Raw genomic sequence first — 21,961 nt, 5'->3', positions numbered from 1 at the left:
CAAATAGAAGGGGAAGAAATGGAGGCAGTGAGAGATTTTACTTTCTCGGGCTCCATGATCAGTGCAGGTGGTGACAGCAGTCACGAAATTAAAAGACGCCTGCTCCTTGGGAGAAAGGCGATGGCAAACCTAGACAACATCTTAAAAAGCAGAGACATCACCTTGCCAACAAAGGTCCGTATAGTAAAAGCCATGGTTTTCCCAGTAGTGATGTATGGAAGTGAGAGCTGGACCATAAAGAAGGCTGATCGCCGAAGAATTGATGCTTTTGAATTATGGTGCTGGAGGAGACTCTTGAGAGTCCCATGGACTGCAAGAAGATCAAACCTCTCCATTCTGAAGGAAATCAGCCCTGAGCGCTCACTGGAAGGACAGATTGTGAAACTGAGGCTCCAATGCTTTGGCCACCTCATGAGAAGAGAAGACTCACTGGAAAAGACCCTGATGTTGGGAAAGATGGAGGGCACAAGGAGAAGGGGACGACAGAGAATGAGATGGTTGGATGGTGTTCTTGAAGCTACCAGCATGAGTTTGATCAAACTGCGGGAGGCAGTGGAGGACAGAAGTGCCTGGCGTGCTCTGGTCCATGGGGTCACGAAGAGTCGGACACGACTAAACGACTAAACAACAAATAAACCATAAATGCTAAAGACACCACAGTCTCCACTGTCCCTCATTCTGAGGAAATCAAACCCTTGGTGAGAGCCTAGAACCCCTGGAATTTTGCAACACTCAGAGATTGAGGTGGCATGCAACACTATAAGGTAGCTTTCTGAGAGTGAAATGAGATGTTCCATGGTTAATTAAAAAGGAACATGGAAAAGAGGACAGTCTTAACCATGTTTCACACTTCATGTGGATCTAGAAAGTACTTTAAATTCTGGAGGGACATTCTGAAGTTTGATCAAGACAATTATTTTGGAAAGTCAAAGTGGTGAAGGACAGTGAATAAGATTTCTGACGTGTGTGTGTATACAGTCAGATATCTTTTCTACATGTTAACTGCATGCCAATGCTTTCCTAATCAGATGCTAGAAAGGTCTGTTAAGAATTTTTGTAATTATGGGTACATATTTTGCAATAGTTGCCTTAGCAAACATTAACACGGAAAGCTCAAGATGCACAAATTCAGTTTTAAAATTATAGTATGGCTGCTGCAGGATGAGACTGTATACAGACTCTGTACTCTGCATACAGAACACATTTTCACAAATGAGAGTAGCCCTACTCTTCAGTTCATGATGTTTGCACATTTTCTGAAATCCACCCACTCATTTCGCAGAAGTAGAATAGAACAGCCTGTACACTTGTCTAGGTCTGGTTTTGGTGACCCCTAGTGGTGCTCATGCGGGAAGACAAAGCCATACAAGCTATGTCAAATGAAATGATAGTCTATCTAATCTATCTATCATCAATCAATCAATCAATCATCTATCTATCTGTCTTATATATAAAACTTAGCACATTAGTGATTGCATCCTGCATTCAGAATGGGGTCACACACATACCATTTTCTGGATTTGTATTGTGTGTTCCTGGTCAGAGATAGCTGCTGCACAACAACATGATGCTATATTCTCCCTCCCCCAGTTAAAAGGAATTTCTAATGTATCCGTTCAGGATTTGTAGCAAAAAGCATGGGGTGGAACAAATCACACGGGCTATAAATGGAACGTTGAAGGTGATGCCCAAGCCTTATAACTAGAGCTTTGGATAACTGAGCACGTCCAGAAGCAATAACACTCCAGATCCCTCTTTTGCAGATCTAGAGAGAGAGAGATTCTCCCTATTTGAAGTTGACTCAGGCATACGAATCATGCCCCAGATCAGCATCGCCCCGCTTGCTATTAATCCCCCCACCCCTCGCTTTGAACCTGGTCCCGTTTTCAAACCAGAATAGTCTCAGGTCCTCCTTCCCCATTCTAACCAGTTTCTCTGCTGCTCCCTGCTGGTGAATTACAAAAGCATACAAACTCATACACACTATCGGGGTGCCAACTTGTATGAAATATTGGGGGAGCCCAGGTAAGTCTCACCCCCGCATAATCAATCACTTGACTCAGTACACGCACGCTATTTGAGTGGCAATGCCCATCAACTGGGGGGCGGCTGCCCCTCAAATATTTTATTGTGGGGCCGAAGGGACCTGGGGCCCCTAGGAGTTGGCTCCTATGCACACTATACATTTATCCCCAAAGTAGTTAACCCATCACAATACACTCCACCAACAACAAAGTACAGTTCGCCGGCGGGACTGGGGGGTGTCGTACTTTAAATGTAACCCCAGCCAGATCCATCTCAGAGTAGCAGCGGGAAACGGCTGGCTATTAAAAGTATTATTCCCAGACCAGCAAATTTAACTGCTGGTCCGCATTACCCCCTACAAAGATGCATCCCTCGGCTATGCCTTCCTATTCCCTGTAGCCCCAGCCTAAGGAAGAGAAGAGTAGGTCTTCTTCGCCTCCGCAAAAGCTCTTAACTATCCATATACAAACGAAAGTTATTCTCCGGCTATAAAATTCCCGAATTTGCATTGGAACTCTAGGGGCGCAATTGCGCTTAGAACTGAATTATGCCATAAATGTAACGGGGCAGCAGCCAGTGTCCCCCACCTCATACGCCTAAAGTGGTAACAGAGACTTCACGCCTTTTCTACCTCGGGTCTTATTGCGTGTGGAAAATGCATTTTTATTTTTATTTTAAATTTGCAAACATCGTTCAAGCTGAAGTGTTTTTTTACAGGGGATTTTTGGCGGGAAACGCAAACCAACATCGGCACCACCGCTGCAATCTTAACAGTGGACTGCAACACCACAACCCCTCCCCAAACCAGCGACATAAGCTGTGTTGATATTGTCAGTGCTATTAAGAGGAGAGAAAAAACCCGCTTACTGTTTGTTTGGTTTTGGCCAAATAAAAAGTAATAAGGTTTCAGAATAATATAGTAACAGCATACCTAATTACAATCTTGGTTCACCAAATATCAGATGCTATTTAAATATCCTAATCATTACCAAAGAGTGAGAAGCTGGAGGGATCCCTCCCTGTTAATATGCTCCAATAAGGGAAACAAATCCGCTATTTTTTAATATTTGCCAAAAAAAAACTTTTTAAAAACATCTATTCATAGGTTATCGCTGAGCTAGAGAATTAACTGCTGTCTGGTGCTAATTTCGTTTGTTGCTGCCTTTTGTTTGCTGTTTCCCAATCACAGCTACAGTAAAATTCAGCAAACAATTATCTACAAACTTCGGAGACTGCGCTTTCACTCCTCTCACTTCCTACTTCTATAGTTTTACGGATACACAGAAGCGGCGGAGACTGACGTACTTCTTTTGAGCCTATACGTCATGAACGTGCGACTGCCGTTTCTTAGCAACGGGGCGATGCGTCCGCTATGGCCGCCGCCGCACAGCCGATGCTCTCGTTGCTGCTCCTGTTGTCGGTCGTGGCGTCGGGGAAGGCGAAGCCCCGGGATGCAAACAGCACTCTGGAAGCAGAGGAAGCGCCCACGAACGAGACGAGCCCCAGTGAGGCGCCCATCAGTGAGGCGGCCGAAGTCGAGAGGAAAGAGAGACTCGAACCCAGAGCTGGTGAGGGAGGGAGAGGCTGAGGGTGCCCTAAAGGCAATATGTGAATAACCCTGCGCCCCGCTCATCCCGTTTAGGCGACACTTTACCGAGACCGTTTCTCAGTTCACAGCCTCCTTACCGCATTCAGTTCTAACTCTTTCTCTGTCCCCCACAGGCGCTTCTTCGTCGATCTGCCCCTGTGATCTGCACCCAGGCTTCTGCGACCTCAACTGCTGCTGTGATTCAAGCTGTGGCTCAGATTGTAGCACGGGGGGCCCTGAATGTCCCTTCTCTTTTTGTCTTCCAGGCAGCACCAGGTGTGTTAAGACATATGGGTGGGCTGGGATCTGAGTGAGTCTGTTAGCTTCATTCAGCCAGGGTGCTTGGTGGTGGCAGTGATCAGAACCATGAGTACTGTTTGGGTGGATAGGAGGTTTGCACACCTATGCTGGAGAATTCTGACAGGAGCAATAAACACATTAGTGAAAGAGTAAGAATGTAAGTTTTAGTATGTTCTGCCCTGAAGGTCTCTAAGTGTCTAAGAAAAAGGCATGAGTATGTCCAACTGGTTTGTAGACAACTTGCAAGCAGAGTTAGAGGGAAAGGTTAAGTGAGAGTACCCCTTTATCTTGTGTCCTATAAAGATGTGGGAAGGGGAAAGGCATCTTTTTCTGAGCTACTAATATTGCTGCCTTTGCTTTTCTTTTACAAAAGAAAGGCAGGCTAGTTGTTTAGAAGTAAAGCACATGTGTTGCATGTTTCAAATTGAAGCCATGGTATCTCTGGGTAATAAAATCTCAGGTAGCTGGGCTAGGAAAGACCTCTGCATGAGTGTTCAAGATAGATATTGTTTGTCATTCAAGATAGATATTGTTTGTCAATGATGGTAGCACCCAGCTCACTTGGTCAACAGAGTACAGGATTGCTTATAGTTGCCTATAAGCAGGGATACTGCCAGCCAAATTCCAAGTCTCATGCCTGACAGCTTCAGCCAGTCACCCTGCTTGACCTCCCAAGCAGTGGCGGAGATTCATGCTCCGGCACCAGGGGGCGGAGAGCAGGCAGGGGTGGGGCTGGCATACGCCCCAGGGATGGGGTGTGCTGCCCGTAGGGGTGTGGTGCATGTCCTGGGGGCATGACACCCAGCGCGGGGGGGACCACGATGGCACCCACTGGGATTGTTCTGCCGGGGGCAGTGCGCTCCCCCCGCACTCCTCTTCTGACCCGCCAGTGCTCCCATGCATTTCAAACCAGTAGCATAGATCAAATGATCGGGGGGGGGGGGGCGCAAACTGTGAGTGTGTCCAGAAACTAGTATTGCTTAAAAACCTAATTAGGCCATTCATTTTAAAGGAATTATTTTTTAAAAAGAAAGGGGGGGAGAGCAAGTATGCACAATCACAACAAAAATAAAATACTAAAGCAAAATAATGGTCTAACGTTTTTTCGTCTTGCGAAGCAAGCCCATTGAAGGATTAGCGGATTAGCGCTATTAGGGCTTTTAGCGGCTGATCTGCTGATCGGATCAGCTGATAAGCGGCTTAGCGGCTTAGAAAAAGGGGGGGAGGGAAAAAACCAGCAGGAACTCACAAGACATTGTCGTCTTGCGAAGCACGCCCATAGGAAATTCGTTTTGCGAAGCACCTCCAAAATGGAAAACTCTTTCGTCTAGCGAGTTTTCCGTCTTGCGGGGCACCACTGTACTAGGCAAACTTAACATAGTAAAAATTATCCTTATAGTGACTTCTGATGTTGATAGCCTCTCAAGTTGGTTACAGGATGGATGACAAACTAATGCAGGGACTATATCAATATGCACAGTGTCTTATATTCGGGTGGTTTTGAGTGACAGATTGCTAGGTCACCCAATCACAGAATAGGCAAGTGCTTCAGGAAATATATTATTGAGTTGTGTTTGCCTAAATAACGCTCCTGTGGTGTGGTTTTGTGTGTTTTTGTTTTCTTATTAGGGCTGTGAGTCAGGTGTGCTTGGAAAAATCCACAATTTTCCAAAATAACACCCCTTACCGTACTGATGTCCTTCCTGGTCCTGGTGGATGTGTATTGCTCTTCTGTGTGGAGTTAAATGATCGTAAGTTTAGATCAGTATCTAGGTTCCTATTCTGTTTGGTCAAGGTTCTTCTCTGAAGCTGATTTTAAAAATAGAAGTGCAGATTGTACTTGCTAATTTTCATTTATACAGGACAGATAATGAACTGTTCATTTATATATATTTTCCTTTTAGAGCAAGGAAAGAGGTTTGCTTCATAGAAGCTGGTGACATCCTGTTGCCAACTCTACCCACTTTGTTTCTGAACTGTCTACAATTCCCTTACTAATATCAAAGTTGCAATTTTGTACGCTCTTTGATGTTCCACAGAGTGTGACACAAGGTGCTGTCTTCATTTATGTACTCCCCAAGAGCCTTTTGCATGATTTTTTCATTATTCTGAGGACCAGAGCTCCCCAGTGTTTATGCATTGTATATCCAGTGCAACGCGTAAAAGGGAGCATCCTGTAGTAGCAGAGCAAGAAAATATTGTACTAGGATAATAAAACCTCTAATCCTGACGTCTGTTGAGATTGCAGTCATTCAATATTTTTGTGCCCTCTAACAGAGAGTGGAGAAGAAAACTTTTAACAAGCACCAAGTCCTATAGCTTGCCTTATAAAATTCTTCCCTCTAGAAGGAGTTCAGATTTGCAAAGGGGAATGAGATTTCATTTTAACACCGTGATGTTTCGGTTGCATGTATCCCTTCTCGCCCCCCCCCCCCGCCGCTATTCTACATATAGCAAAGCTGAACTATTTACAGCAGCCACAGGTCGTTACAAAAGTCAACTTTCCAGCACTTTCAGCGCAATATGGAGGGTCTTCTTTCAACTTGCCTGATCAAGTTCTGTCATCACCATCTGCCTTTTACCGGGTGAGTTAGCCTCTTGTTATCAAGGATTTTCTCTTGAGGTTTTCGTGGTGAGAAGGCTGCTTCTAGAAAATCTAGGCAGAATATCTAGACAGAAGAGGTCAGGGTTAAGTTTTCCTTTTCAATCTCCATACTTCCTCTATGGATGAAGCCTTCCTAGTAATTTACAGTAAGGTTCCAGGCTCAATTCTCAGCATATCTGGTTAGGGCTGGGAGAGGCTTCTTCCTGAAACTGTCTATGTAGACAATACTGAACTAGCTAGACCAGTTGTTTCATTCAGTATAAGGCAGCTTCCTGTGTTCCTAAGTTTACAGTTTAAGGTTATGAACTTAATTTGTTCCAGAGGTCCGTTCTTAACCCGAAACTGTTCTTAACCTGAGGTACCACTTTAGCTAATGGGGCCTGCCGCTGCACAATTTCTGTTCTCATCCTGGGGCAAAGTTCACAACTACTTCCGGGTTAGTGGAGTTTGTAACCCAAAGCGTTTGTAACCCAAGGTACCACTGTATTTAAATGCTCATCCTCATGCAGTAGAATAGATGATTATGGGCCTCTCTTGTGTGTGCTTTGCTCTTAGTGATTCCTTTTCAGCTCTGGGTGGTATTATTTCGTGTAGTTTTTAATGTTTCATTTTGTTATTATATGTGTTGTAAGCGGCTCAGAGTGGCTGGGACAACTGAGCCAGATGGATGGGGTATAAATAATAAAATAATTCTTCTTCAACTAAGCTTTACTCAGAGTAGACCTACTGGCATTAATCAACATAAGTTAGGTTCATTCATTTCAGTAGGTCTACTCTGAATGAAACTTAGTTGAATAGCACCCTCTGTTTTCATTTCAGGTGGGAGATCCTATACAGACTTACTTTGCTGCATCATCTGTATTAAGTATACTCAAACAACCAGTGGGCATTGGAACCAGCCAACTTTGCATTGATGAGAATCCTGCTGGTGAGCATGAGATCTTCAGCAAAGTCCTGACATCTGTTAGTTGAGCTCCACAAACTTCGTTGGAGTTTAGTGCTGAGTAATTGTTTTTAGCAGCTAATGAGTTTTTTGGCTTCCTCTGTACAATGGCAAATATAAAGGAGTTCCTCTCTTTTTTGCTGCCTGACAAGTGGGGTGGTGGTGGTAGAGAGCGAGTTAGCAATAGAGTGCACAGTGCATAACAACATTTTTGTTTCAAGCTGTGATATGATCTGCTTTCCAACACAATATGCAACTTAATATTTTGAAAGAGCCCTTCAGTGTTGCCAGCAGCATTTAAAATACTTATCTCTCCTGTGGTAAAGAAGCAGGTAATACAGTCTAAGATGGGCAAGATGGGTTTCAGAGGCAGTGACTAAAGGGTCAAAGTCTGGCAGCATAATCCAAGGCAGTGGGTCAAACCAGGCTACAGCAAAAGTGTAGCTAGTTGAGGTCTTCTTTGCTGAGGCAAGTTGCTCTCTGGACTGAGTTGCTGATGAACAGGTTAGGCTAGGGCTTTATAGGTCTCAGTGGACAGGAATTTGATGCACTGACTGAGTACTTAACTAGGCTTGGCCCTACAACCCAGGCAATGCCTTGGAAGTACAGTGCTTAGTCTGTCAGACTTGCAGTTAATACAGTGTGTTGGTGGCACAGCCAGGTAATAAGATGTTGAAGCCTGGTGTTGGGAGTTCTGAATTTAAGACATACACACACCATGGCACGTTGCAGGTTGGATTACCCAGTTGACTGCATTTGTGGATTCCTGTGCATTAGGATGACATTTACTGCGTGACCCTACCCGCTTATGTGACTTGTTAATTACTTAGGTTTCCTGGAGAGCAAAAACACAAGCTGCATTCGGATCCTTACTGACTTAACAAGCAGCTGCACCACTGACCCTGCACTGGATGCAGCTTCATACTACCGTGGCTTCAGTGTCCTGAAGGTAACTCTTTTTATTTTGCTATTTTGGTATAGTATTTGTTATCCTTCCCAATTCAAGTATGTTTCCACATTTCCTAAGCACATTTGAGTCTTCTGCTTCCTTGCCAAATGAAGAATAGGTTTAAAAATATTTCTTTTTATTGTCGAATACCTTGAAATATTGGGGAAGCAATTGATATTTCTGTTGGCCTACTACAGGCATAAAGAGTATTTGGGGCCTACAAATGAAGAGATTTTTCCTAAGTAATGTCCAGCAAAAATAAGAACCCCCACCTTAAAAAAAAGCAACTGGAAACAAAAGCAAAACAATGGGATTTACAAGAAAGAGGTTTATTGATCCAACACATTTTTAACTCTACTTCAGGGAAATTCAGATGTGCTACCTTTTTTATTTCTTATGGTAAAAAATAGATGAGGTAGCACATCTGAATTTTGAATTACTGTTCTCTGAATTTCCCTGAAGAAGAACCAGCAGAGTTCAAAATTTATTGGCTCAATAAACCTTTTTCTTGCCTAGTCCTAAATAATGCCTCATCCCCAATAGATAAAAGAACACTGTAAAGAAGACAAGACTGTAAGATTGGGATCAAAGGTTTGTAAATCATTATCTTGTGCAGACACTAAAGTATAGCTGGCTTTTCATTTTTCAGGTCCCAGTCAACATGACTATTTTCCAACCCATACAGGTGAGATTTTAGCTTGTTTTTGCCTAGTGATAATTTTGAAACATAGTCTAGAAAATGGACTGGGAATTGTGGATCTAGCTATACACAAAGAAATGAGTGTTGTAAAGATGCTAGTTTATTTGTATATGGTCTCAAGGGAATGCTTAAGTTTCCCGCTGCATGTAGCAGAATAGTGTGAGGATTATTTTTTGTGAAGTGGGTTGGAAGTTTCGAATGCCCCTAGTCTAAGATGACTGTGGATAGATTATGTGGGTGAAGATAAATATGATATGAGAACTGAAAATATCTTTCATGTCTCCAGGTCAACATCACCCCTGTTTCAGAGCCTGCATCTCCTTCACTAAGTGGTAGCACGTGCCACAATGTTGTTTCTGAGGTATCATTAGTTCTTCAAGTGCTGTCCTCATTAATAGAGGTGTGGGGAGGTGACCTGAGGCCTAAGTTCATACCTTGTCTCTCTCTGACATGTATGTCATACTTTTAGGTGAGCTATGAGGTGGAGTTCAATGGGATTCATGGAATTCAGAAAGTGTCTGTACAATTCAAAGTTGCCAGTATATCTGGGAATCCAAGAGCCACACTGCAGCAGCGCTTTTCTCTTCATTTTGGGGTCAGTGTTTGTTCTTATATGCATTCTTGGACTGTGGGGAAAAGGGTTGGGCTGGGGCCATTGTGTGCAACTGGATCCTTTGATGTGTTAAGAGCCCAATGAGAATGGAACCCAGAGTCAGTATTCTACTGTCATGGGCCTCAATGGTGGTGCTGTTGTGGAAGTGAGATGGCTACTCTGAAACACAAAACGGTCTTGCACGTGTGGCTCCATATTTATTTCTTGGCCGTATGTGATCAAAGAAAGGATTGAGTTTGTGCTGCAGAACAATTGTGATGGCGTAGAAGTCTAGGTTCTTCTCAAGGCTGTCAAAGTCTCAGGCTGCTGCACCAAAGAAGCATTTTGTAGGTCTGACATCAAGTTGGAGAAGTCTCCATCCTGTTTATCAAAGTGATGCAAATTAATTTTGGAGTTAGGGAATGGAAGCTATCAGTGCTTTGAAATGGTATGCCAAACATTTCTAAATGGAGATAGGCCTTGGATGCATTGAAAGGGGAAGGGTACAATGTTTTGGAAACTTCTTTTGTCTAGTTGGTTAACACCAGCAGTTCTAAGAAGATTCTGAGTTTTTAGTATTCAATCTGTACAGAATCTGTGCACTTTGTCTAGTACACTTTTAGCTTTGCCTGTAATCTTAGATTCTGATCAACTCTTACACAAGCTGTGATGATGGAGGGGTAAACAGACTAGAAAGTATTTAAATTGGTTTTTTTCTCCTTCCATCTGCTAAATTTGTCTCTCACTTTGTGTACCTGTGAAGCAATCACATAAACAATAGAGTAAAGCAGATGAATAGACCACCAATTGCTTACAATGGCATTAGTCTCATAAACTCACTTCCTGTAATACCAGTTATTTGTGTATACTGATAATTTTTTTTTTGCTATGTCTGCCTGGTGACTTATTTTGGAGAGTGGAGTGCCGTGGTAGATATGCCCATAGTCTGAGTCCATGTGACTGATAAGAGTCACGAAGACAGTGCAGAGGAGATAAGAGTATGAATTTCTGGGCAAACTATACTCTCTTTCCCTCTGCATCAAACACAAACTAATCATCCTCATTCTTTGCCTTTCCTTGCCACTTTTTCTCTTCTGCCTATGTCAGTAATTCTCCAATTGCTTAGAGAATGAAAGATGTGCCACAGATGCTGACTTCGCATACTTATTGCTTGTCTAAAAGACATGTAGCCTTTCTATAAATCACACACACATATAAAAGGAAATAATGCTGCAAGTTGCTCATCTATTAACTTTGACGTAATCATGACTAAAGCAGAACATGATGGCAACATAATTTCTTCTCTTGCTTTTCACTAGGGAAGAGACTTCTTGCAAATCTCTGCAAAACTGCTTCCACTGTTGTCCTTCAAATTGCTGCTTACATTTCTTGTTGCCTTATAACACCACATGGGAGCAGCTGCATAATGCAAGGATTCCTGCCTGGTGTATTAGACAGTGTTCTTTTTTATTTCCATTTCATTCACATGTCTGACAGTGCCCCAAGATTATCTATAATCCATCACTGCGGTGTTGGGTCAGTAGATTCATGTATGGTACTTCAATGCACTATTATAGGATTTTAGTATGTGTAATGACAAAACAAGGCCCCCTTCGTCTGGCATGAGTGGGCTCAGCTCCCACTTCTTTGGCATGTCAATCCTAACCATTAGGCCAGGTTTGAATTTTGTCCCTTACTAATTACTGTATTTCAAAGTATGTACAAATGATGGTATAATAAGGTTCATGTAATTTATTTTGTCTCTTGCAGAGCAGGAGCGCTTCTCTCACCAAACAGAGAAGTGGGAACCCTGGATATATCATAGGAGCACCACTGATAGTTCTGTATAATGGCACCCAGCAGCATGTATCCTTTCTGGCACTGTGTTTGATCTAGTATCAGGAGTGTAGCCGGTACCAGGAGTGTACCCTTAGGTCTTAGATGATTGTAGAGCTGTACAGAAGATTTTGACTTCACCCACTGTTCTTCATATCACTGCATATATTAATACATATGTGAATGCCCTGTGAGAACCAAGGCCCAGAATTAATGCTCTTGGTATTAGTAACCACCTCACACTTTTAACTACGAATGAGATAATCCCGCAGAGCTATCTGCAATGTATTACTTGATCCGCTGGCCTCAGATTTTCTTAAAAAGCTGTAGGCTGATGTGATAATGTGTATATGCTATTATATACTTCTTTGTTTATTCCTGCACTTGGCTTTTCAATTGTTTTCAGGTCTGTGCAACATCCTTTTGTTTCTAAGTTTTTGGATCCAATAGAAAGAACATGTGGATGAGCCCAGCTGTTCAGTTAAGAAGTTGCCATGAGCCAATTATGGATTATAAACAGCCTGTGAATGGTTCTTGGAGATGAGGTGGTATTTTATATGTCCCACTATAATACCCAAGACAGAGCAACTGAGAATGCATTCTCTTTGCTGTTCATGTGCTGCATTTAATCAGCCCCACAACTGGGGGGGGGGGGGATATTTTTATTTGGAGAATTGGCAAAAGTGTTGAGGTGTTCATGTTTGGCTACCTTTTCATCATTTAGGCTAAAGTAGTAATCATTTAGCATTTTATTATATTAAAACCATTTGTCTTAAAATATTTCAGATTATTTATCAGTAGTTGATATTCTCCAAACCTGAGAATGAGTTAAAATGTAAACAAATGATTGTGTACGTATGGACACACCATATTGGAGTTGTGTACATATGTACACACTTGGAATTGCTTTCTGTCCACAAGACCGAAGACAGTTTCTCTGGTTTCCATTGTATCTAGTTTAGTTTCCTGACACCTCTCTCCTCAGATAACCATTTTACAGAATCAAGTTGATGGTCAATGCTCAGCAACTGAAAGGTATAAAGTACAGTTTAGAGAGAATGTGAGGACAAGTTGCCAGTTCAGGTAATATTCCTCTTGAATGTTTACACTCTTTGTACAGACCTGTATAGACAGCCAAATTTTGTAAATCAGAGCTGACTGTTCACTGCTTAGCACATAAACTAAGGAACTTGGCAAGGGATAATTTTAACTTCTCACCAAATGTGCCTCCATTGAAGAACTGATTTAGACATGTTCTAGTTCAGTAATTCCTGAGAAGTAATGTAAAGGTAATGTGTTTCTGAATGGTAGTTAAGTTTCACTGCCATGAGACCAATGGATGCTCCCTGTTTTGTCTGATTTCCAGCGTACCCTTCAAGCTGGAGGAAGCAAACTGTAGCCATTTCCAAGAGACATTATACCAAGCCTTTGAGGGAGCATACAACTTAGGTGGTTTGGCCATAACTGGCAATGCTGACCCAAGCCGTCCAGGAGAGCGGACCAACATTTTCACCCAGGGGTGCAAAATACAGGTAATATGCAGAGAGACAGAGTATATTTGTATCTGACATCCTATTGTAAGCTTTGCCACAGCACCTGAAGGATGAAAGGGCAACCATCTACCCTATAGAAGAAACTTCCCTCTAACCGTGTCAAGCTGGAGCACATTGTGTTTTGCCAAGACCAGTGGCACATTCACAGGTCCCTAATGTATTCACATAGAACTTCCTTCAACTGGGCCATAAGTCTTTTGTCTCCTTTTGTTCCTCCCAATGAAAGGAGAGGTAGTTGTAGAAACATCATTTTCTGCATCCCCATGCAATTCTGACTACCTCTGAGATGTCACTCTCTTCATAAGAACACAAAAGAGCCTTTTAGATCAGGACAATGGCCCGCATCAGTCCAGCATCCTGTTCTTACAGTGGCCAACCAGATAATAATAATAAAAACAAAATGTTATTTATATCCCGCCCTCCCCATCCGAAGCCGGGCTCAGAGCAGCTAACAACAATAAAAGTAACACAGCATTCTAAAATCAATTCATTCTAAAATCAATTCAAAATCAAATTAATGGCAACCATTGGGCTAGAGTTCTGTGAGGATTACAGAAAAGAGGAGGTCAGGCTGTGCCCTGGCCAAAGGCCTGGTGGAACTGCTCTGTCTTGCAGGCCCTGTGGAAAGATGTCAAGTCCCACAGGCCCCTAGTCTCTTGTGACAGAGCGCTCCACCAGATTGGGGCCACAGCCGAAAAAGCCCTGGCTCTGGTTGAGGCCAGCCTAACCTCCCTGTGGCCCAGGACCTCCAAGATGTTTTTGCTTGAAGACCGTAAGGTCCTCTGTGGGACATGCAAGCAGGATTCCAGCACAAGGGCACTCTCTTCTCCTGTGGTTTCCAGCAACTGGTGTTCAGAAGCATACTGCCTCCAACTGTGGAGGCAGAGTAGAGCTATCATGTTTTGCTCTGTATTTGAGCACAAATTTAGCAGTAATTCTGATTCTTCCCCTTTGCACTGCTGATTACTCAGCAGGAATACAGCTCTTTGGGAGTACGCTTATTTAATTTAGAATTTCCCCTTTTCTTTCTAGGAGGGGCTTTGTATGGTTCCCATTTCCCTGAAGATCCAAGTGATATGGGCCCACCTAGGCCTCCTGTCTAATCCGCAAGCTCATATATTGGGAGCACGATACCATTATCTCTGCAAATCTCTGAAGGTCTGTCACAAATAATGTCTCAGGGCTGTTTTTCGTTTCTTTGGACCATTTCAGATGTAATGCAAAGTGTATGAGCTATAGTGAGTTCACACATCTGACCTCTTTTGTGCACCAGAGAAGACTGAAAGCTACATTCGATTTTAAACTAACCACAGCTCACTGTTGCATCTTAACTCAGTGAATTCTGGTTTGTTTAAACTCTGAGTAGTTCAAACAAGCTAGGATCAAACAGTGGTTTATTATCCTGATTTGATCACTACCTAGTGTTTGAACCTACCAGAGTTGCCCTATTTCAGAAACTTGCTTAGTTAAAAACTAGAAGCAGATGCTTCCTATAATCTTCTCTGACACATGCCAGAGGAGAAAGGGGAGCCCAAGACTTAATGTTGTTTGTACACATAAGGCTAAACCAGGGGCCAGATCTTTCTCTCCCTCCCCACTCCGCAGGCCAACTTTGACAATTGGGCAGGACCACCTAAAGCAAGAGGGTGACCAAGCAGGATTGCATACCCCATGCATCAGCTTCTGCTTTGGGTAGTTCTGCTTTCTGCAGGGATCAACTTTACTAGTAGCTCATAGAATTGTAGAGTTGGGACCATGAGGTTCATGGTCCAGGGGTAGTCCAGGGGTAGTCAACCTTTTTATACCTACCACCCACTAATCCATCTTTCTTGTTGGTAAAATTTCCTTACTGCCCACCAGTGCTCAATGGAAGGAGGATTCAGCTTGTGCCCTAGAACCCCCTACTGTAAGGTTACCAGACGTTCCCATTTCCTGGGGACAGTCCCCAGATTTACAAATCAGTCCCCTGACAAAATCCATCTACTTAGTAGGAAGTTGAAATGTGTCCCTGGATTCATTGAAAAAAATCTGGTAACCTTACACTACCACCCACCTAGACTCCTGAAACGCCCACTATTGGGCGGTAGGGACCAGGTTGACAACCCCTGATCTAGTCCAACTCCCTGCAGTGCAGGAATCTTGCCCAACATGGGGCTGACTGAACTGTCTGATGTTTGGGGGGGAAGTGACCTGGTGGGCTGAATGAGGAGGCCTGGTGGGTCGCATTTGGCCTGCAGGCTGGAGGTTCCCCACCCCTCGCTGAACCGTAAGTTTAGCAATAAATCTGAACCAGCCCAATGAATTACAGTGGTACCTTGGTTCTCAAATGTAATCTGTTCTGGAAGTCTGTTCCAAAACCAAAGCATTCCAAAACCAAGGCGCACTTTCCCATTGAAAGTAATGCAAAACAGATTAATCCATTCCAGACTTTTAAAAACAACCCCTAAAGCAGCAATTTAACATTAATTTTACTATCTAACAAGACCATTGATCCATAAAACGAAAGCAATAATCAACATACTGTACTATAAAATAAAAAAGACAGTATTGTAGATGATTAAAAAAAATTTAAAAAATAATTCTTACCTGCACTGATGATAGTCATTGTTTGGATGAGGGACTTTTATCCATTTCTGCAGTCACATAGTCAGTCAGTAGCTGAACTGTGTTCCACACAGCCACAAAAACAAATTAACTGAAAAAGCCTCAAAAACAAAAATGCAAAATAAATAGTAAAAACAAGAGTGCTAAACTTAATCTGTTCCGGAAGTCTGTTTGACTTCCGAAATGTTTGAAAACCAAGGTGCAGCTTCTGGTTGGTGCAGGTGCCCTGGAATCAATAGCCGACAGCCGCATTGGACGTTTGGCTTCTGAAAAACGTTCAAAAACCAGAACACTTACTTCCGGGTTTTTGACGTTTGGGAACCAAGGTGTTTGAAAACCAAGGTACCACTGTATTTCACTATTACTTATTAACTGTCTTCCAAAGTAAAGTAAAAATGATTGTAACAAATAATAACTCATACTACTTAACCAGAATTTTAGGAAATATTAGGAGATCAGTGAAGAAGCCTGCTCCTGTCCACTAGAGTGTGAGGGAAGAACTATAGGAGTTGTTTAGGATTAATCTGCTACATTGACAGAGAGCGCTGCAAGACAAGAGACTAGTTCTCTGTGTAGTGCAATACCACCTATTGCCACTGTAGAGCTCACAAGGGATGCCAGGTGTAGCCTCCAGCTCCTGTCCACAGCCAGAAGGAGGAGGCTAAACAGGTGATAGAATAATTTTAATAGCTGTGTGTCAGGAGGTCCAGTGGGTGGGGGGATGGTCTCTAGGCTCCGTGTTCTTCACTTCTGTGTCTGTTCATGCATCACAAAGAAAGAAGAAAGGACAGGTTTGCAGCTGTCAATGGTAAGGTGGAAGGGGAGCTGGTGGTGGGAAATAATAGCTATAGAAATGGATATCACTTTTCTTTTCAGTTCCATTTGCTGTAGAGTAGTCCCAGTCTCCTATTTTGAGAGACAGCAAGGACAAACATGTCATGTCGCAAGCCCAAGACAAATGTCCCAGGCTTCCCTTTCATGTTCAGGCAACAGCTCTGAATTATGATGGACTAGTGTAAGAGGCCTGTGGAGCAAGGAACCAAGCAAGGCTCTGTACATTCTAAAATGATAGTTTTGTTTTTCTTCCAGTCCATTGGCAACATGGTGAACATGTTGCCTTTGACAACCACAGTTGCCTTCACGGATGCTACTAAATGGCCAGAGCCACCCCGCGGTCAGCCCAGAGCCTATTGGAAGCTTCCATTTGATTTCTTCTTCCCTTTTAAAGTGGCATTGAGTGGAGCTGGGAGCAGCTCAGGCAACCTACCTGGTACTCTGCTGGTAACATTAACATTTTGTAAATTACTTGTCTCATGAACGTCTTTTTTTATAAGAAGCACAAGATCTGCAAGAGCCATATTGGCATTGCTTGTATTACATAGCATTGCTTGCTGTGAAGTGACTGAATCAGAATGGACGCACTCTTGGGGGAAAGTGCGTTTAAGAAACAGTCTCCTCCTAGTGGAGGGTATAGAGTGGAAACTGTGCGTCACATGACTGCGATGCTTGTAGTCAAGTCTAGGAACCTCTGTACATCACTCTCTGGACTTGTGGTGACCTGTTGAAAACTCACCAGCCCATGGTGAGCTGATCAAATGCACATGCCACACATGAATATGGTATTCAGCTCATGAGGGTAAGTGCTAACAGTTGTGCCATACGTGACTTGCCATGCCTCTTTATGGGTGAAGAAAGAGGTGGCACCCAAAGTGACATGGGCACTCTTCCTCCTCATTCTGAAGCTTGTGAGCCTCTTCTATGCAGCCCCTTACGTCCCCCAAAACCTTTGCCAGTGTGGAAGTGCTTGAGGACGATCTCAGGCTGCTTTAGATCTCAGTCAAGGAAAAAGCTCCCAGTCACAAACTCTGACGTATTATTTCTTGAAGAAAACACTAGAAGTAGAAAGTCCTATAGCTTTCAGTCTGCTTTCCCTTGTCTGTTGTTAGGGGGAAACTTGGGACACTTGATAACGCACAACTTTGTAAATGAAACTATTTTATCTTTATGGATTGTCATTAAAAACTAGTATCATTCCTCTTTTCATGATAAAACAAGCACGCCTTTCATGACTCACCTCAATAATACCTGTCTCTTACCTTTATACTAACTATGGCTGGCTTTCCTAGAGGAGTCAAATTGGGACATGATTACTGAAAAAGAAATCTCTCCACAATCGCAGAGGATACAAAGCTGCACTGATGCTAAATGTCCTTTTATGTTATAGAACTTATGCACACTTGTTTATTAACTATGGGAGCTTGGGAAGTGGGCTTTAATTTTAGGAGTGTTCCAACCTATGTCCTACTGAAGAGTTCTTCCCTAATATATTACACTTTAACCAACAGCCTTATTAAACAAAGCCAGTGTATAAAAAATTATTTTGTGGTGGCATCTTGTTATAATTACTCTGCCTGTCTGCATCTGATGTGAGACAAATATAATTTCTGTTCTGCTTTATTGCTTCACAGCATACGGGTCTGTTTAACAGATATCAGTAATGACACCTTTCATGTCCAAGTAATTGGTGTAGGCCTGTTCTACCATAGTTGCTTTTTAGCATTTCCCTGCAATACAATAGAATTATAGCTTCTTCCAGCATCTGGAAAAATGTATAATACCTATTTGTTATCAAATAACAATAATCTTTTTTCTTTTCTTTTTTAAAACACCCTGTGAGTGCAATTTTTATACATTTCTGCTCAGAAGTAAGTCCCATGAACTTCAATGGTTCTTACTTTCAGGGTCAATAGTTGTAAAATTAAAGCCTAAATAAAGGATGCCTATGAGAGGTAGAGGGACCCATTGTCATGGGATAATGTATTGCCTTTACAGTATACATCTCAAGTCTTCTAATTTCAGGTCGCCGTCTACTTTTGTAGCCCTTACGGGACAGTAAAAGCTTAGTGAGAGGCATTGCTAATGGGGAATGGAGCAAAATGACATACTATATCTTTATAATATGTCTCATACCAAAGAATCCAACTATCTCAACTTTTGTTGCTCAAAATTGTCCACTATGATCAGTTGAAGAGTGACCTTCAAGCCTATGGTTTCAGAGTTGCCTTGAATCTTGAGGTAGGCAGAAAGTGACCCTACCCTGTCAACTCTAAAATAAGGACACTTTAGGAAAAATTAGGCTCAAAGTCCAAGTAGGAGGACTAGTAATTTACAGCTTTCCAGTTGGAGTGTGATATGAAATCACATGTGATAATGCCTTGGCCCAGTTCCTTGCTTGTCCGTCCTCATGTCACCTGGGGTTCTGGCAAAAAATGAGCACTGTGAAAATGTGTTTCTTGGGCTGCTTGTGTGGGTGGCAAGAAATTATAGGTTTTGTCCCCTGAGACTGAGAGGAGATACAGCAATCTTCAATTATCTAAAGGGCTATAACATGGAAGATGGAGCAAGCTTGTTTTCTCCTGCTCTGGAGTCTAGGACCCGAACCAATGAATTCAAATTACAGGAAAGGAGGTTCTGACTAAACATCAGGAAGAACTTTCTGATAGTTAAGAGTTATTCGACAGTGGAACAGACTCCCACGAGAGACGGTGGACTACTTCCGTGGGGTTTTTTCCTTTGGGGTTTTTAAGCAGAAGTTAGAGAGCCGTCTGCCATGTATGCTTTAGTTGAGATGCTGCATTGAGGAGATTGGGGTCCCTTCCAACTCTATAGTTCTTTTCCACTGAAATGTCACTGAACATACCACAAACAAGGGTGCAGATTGCACCTCTGATCAAATTCCACCCCTACTGTTGGATTTCTTCATCTGAAAAGTAGTAAGTAGTAGTACCTTGGAGAGGTGCTACGGGTTTTATCTGCAAAGTCCTACTAAGTGTATCTCAGCTACTTTTTCTTGTGTGTGATCGTCCCTCAGCATTCTTTGGTTCAGAGAATGGCTGAAGAGTATATGGTGCTAAGTGGGGCTCACTTGGAGGCAAGGTTCTCTGAAAGACTTGTGTAAGCTGCTCTGAGCTTCCCAAAAGAAAGATGAAGATACTGTAAATAAAAATTTCAGCACTGGAGGATAATAAGGAATGAAGAATGATTTCCTTCAAAGATTTCACAAACTTTGTTCTAACAAAGTGGGAACATGAGATTGACAATTCTTAAGTCAGATGAAATTTATGCTGGAGGAGTATTTTTAAAAAGTTTAAAAAGGAAAAATCTGATATTGAAACTATTTTAAGTTTTTAAAAAACTATTACATTTCCTGGTGGATAAAAAGTATAGGACAAACTCAATTTTTATTATGATATCTTTAGATATCTGCAGAAATTGTCTTTGCTCGGTGTTGGAAATCTCCATCTGTACCTGTACCAACCATAGCAAACTGGCTGGTAACTGTCTTAGGTACTGCGTACATGGGGGAAATGGATAACTGTTAGCTACTGGTCCAGTGTTGCAGAAATAGAAACGTGTGTGTGTGATTGGAACCGGATTCTGGATTTAGGCTGACTTGACCAATTGGTGCTGATGTGAATAACTTGTTTGTTTCTTACTTTGTGTCTCTTTTGTAAACATTGTATTTGATTTAAATAAAAAAGAACACTATACCCTTTCCACTGCAGCCACCTTATGTGTGATTCCACTGATTTTTCTTTTAAAAGCAGGCTAATTTCAATTCTGTGGGCAGTCTATTTCATAAATAACTTCAGTGCAGGTGGGGTTTCTGTGGGTGAGATGTTCTTTGTAGGAGCAGATTCCTCCCCCGTGTTTTTCTCCCTTATCAAAAGGTAGTTTCTAGTAGGAGGGTGTCAGTGTCCCCCTATTTAGCATAAAGTCACACCATTGTGCAGACCCATATTCGCACAGTGAGAGGTAGATGCTTAAAGAACGTTCACACTCCTACGAAAGTCTCATAAAGCTCTGCCTTGGCAAACCATAAGAACCCATTCTGTCTCCTTAATTCACTTTCAGCAGTCATTGGCACATATATTCCTAGAAGTGGCCTTTAAGGAACATTTAGGCCACGTACTTTCTTGACCATGTTTAGTCAGAAGTGAGAGAATGCCTACAAGTGACTGTTCTTAGGATTGCAGCCCTGACTATATGCTGTTCCATGCATCTTAGTTTTATGGTTTGTGTTTTAGAAGCTTGGCTGCGCAGCACCCATATCTGAGTACTGATTGTAAGGAGCACATGATTCCTGTGTGAGTCCCAGCTGTATAGTGCATTTTGCCCGTCTGGGCTTTGGCTTCACAGAGCATGCAATAACAAAGTCCAGCTTTTGTTGACTTTAGGTGTTTAAGCATGAGGCCAACTCCCTAATGGATAACTCTTAGGAACAAGCTGTTTCCTGACCTGCCCCTCAATGTCTCCAGAAAGAAGCCTGGACTCTTTTGTTTTGACTTGTTTCTTTTTATTTATTTTTCTAAAACCCTGTTCTGATAGAACAATATATGACAATGTTACAATACGATAATATCTGCTTCAGGTCAATTGTATAGGTCCAAATTGTCACTCTGTCTTCTCACGTGGGGGTAGTATGACAGCTGAACTGAGTCGAATACCAGTGCATACCATATACTTCCAAACGATTGAAAGGGACTGTCCCTTCATTTGTTTTGAAGCAGAAAGTTCCAGTTTGGGAGAGAGACAGATACTGCATTTGTCCTTGTGAGACTAAATTCTGCCACAAGTTCCTTGTGTGCTGAGCAAAGAGGGACAGGACAAAGTTCTTAATCTCTGCTCTGCTCCATTTCTCCCAGCAAGATACTTCCAGTGGAAAGGTTGAAAAGCAAAGGAAGTGGCCTCTTGGCTTTCAGGACTTTTTTGTGCAAGTAGTAAATTAGTAACTCCTTTTCTTTCCTATCTCAAGGTGGGTTACATGTCTTGACATTTTAAACTTAAATTTTTATCCCGCTTTAAAAAAGTGAACAAATGTTACAAATTATAACCTATTTGAGGTAGGGTAGTCTGCACAATGTCACTCAATAAGATTTATAATGGAGCAAGGATATGCACTTGGATTTTACAGACTAAAATTATATTTTGTCTGATATTCTGTGTTGTACTAAGGGGAGCCATAGCAACAAGCCAAAAATCTACTTTCTGAATGAATGCCCAAAACAAAATGCATACATTACTAACATAAATCAATATGAAGCAACATATAAAGTGGCAGGGGGAGGCTGAGAGCATCTTTTCTCTCTTAATTGACCACATTCCAAAAAATGTTTCAGAAATATAAGGCCCATATGTTCCCTGAGTGATGCTGTTCTTAAGTTTGTAATTCTAAAACTGGAATCTCCTGTCATTTAAAGTAAGCC

The 21,961-nt window shown here is 42.2% G+C and overlaps 1 protein-coding gene across 2 annotated transcripts; it reads left to right on the top strand.

Moving 5' to 3' along the window:
* The first annotated feature begins 3,366 nt into the window (after positions 1-3,366).
* TCTN3 (tectonic family member 3) lies at positions 3,367-20,259 on the top strand. 2 transcript variants are annotated; one of them, XM_082224964.1, is made up of 14 exons: positions 3,367-3,593; positions 3,748-3,889; positions 5,543-5,664; positions 6,368-6,498; positions 7,338-7,446; positions 8,292-8,410; positions 9,060-9,095; positions 9,397-9,471; positions 9,580-9,705; positions 11,473-11,568; positions 12,524-12,621; positions 12,905-13,070; positions 14,124-14,249; positions 16,785-20,259. In XM_082224964.1, exons 1-14 carry the CDS (start codon positions 3,398-3,400, stop codon positions 17,010-17,012), a joined length of 1,770 nt encoding a protein of 589 aa, XP_082081090.1. In that variant the 5' UTR covers positions 3,367-3,397; the 3' UTR covers positions 17,013-20,259. The 2 variants fall into 2 exon arrangements, with proteins under 2 accessions (XP_082081090.1, XP_082081091.1); XM_082224965.1 differs by lacking the exons at positions 9,397-9,471; positions 9,580-9,705.
* The last annotated feature ends 1,702 nt before the right edge of the window (positions 20,260-21,961 follow it).

This window comes from Podarcis vaucheri (genome assembly GCF_965113315.1).
Source record: "Podarcis vaucheri genome assembly, chromosome: 5".
Lineage (NCBI taxonomy): Eukaryota > Metazoa > Chordata > Lepidosauria > Squamata > Lacertidae > Podarcis > Podarcis vaucheri.
Note: the sequence above shows the minus strand (reverse complement) of the source record. Positions and strands in the feature narration are given on the sequence as shown.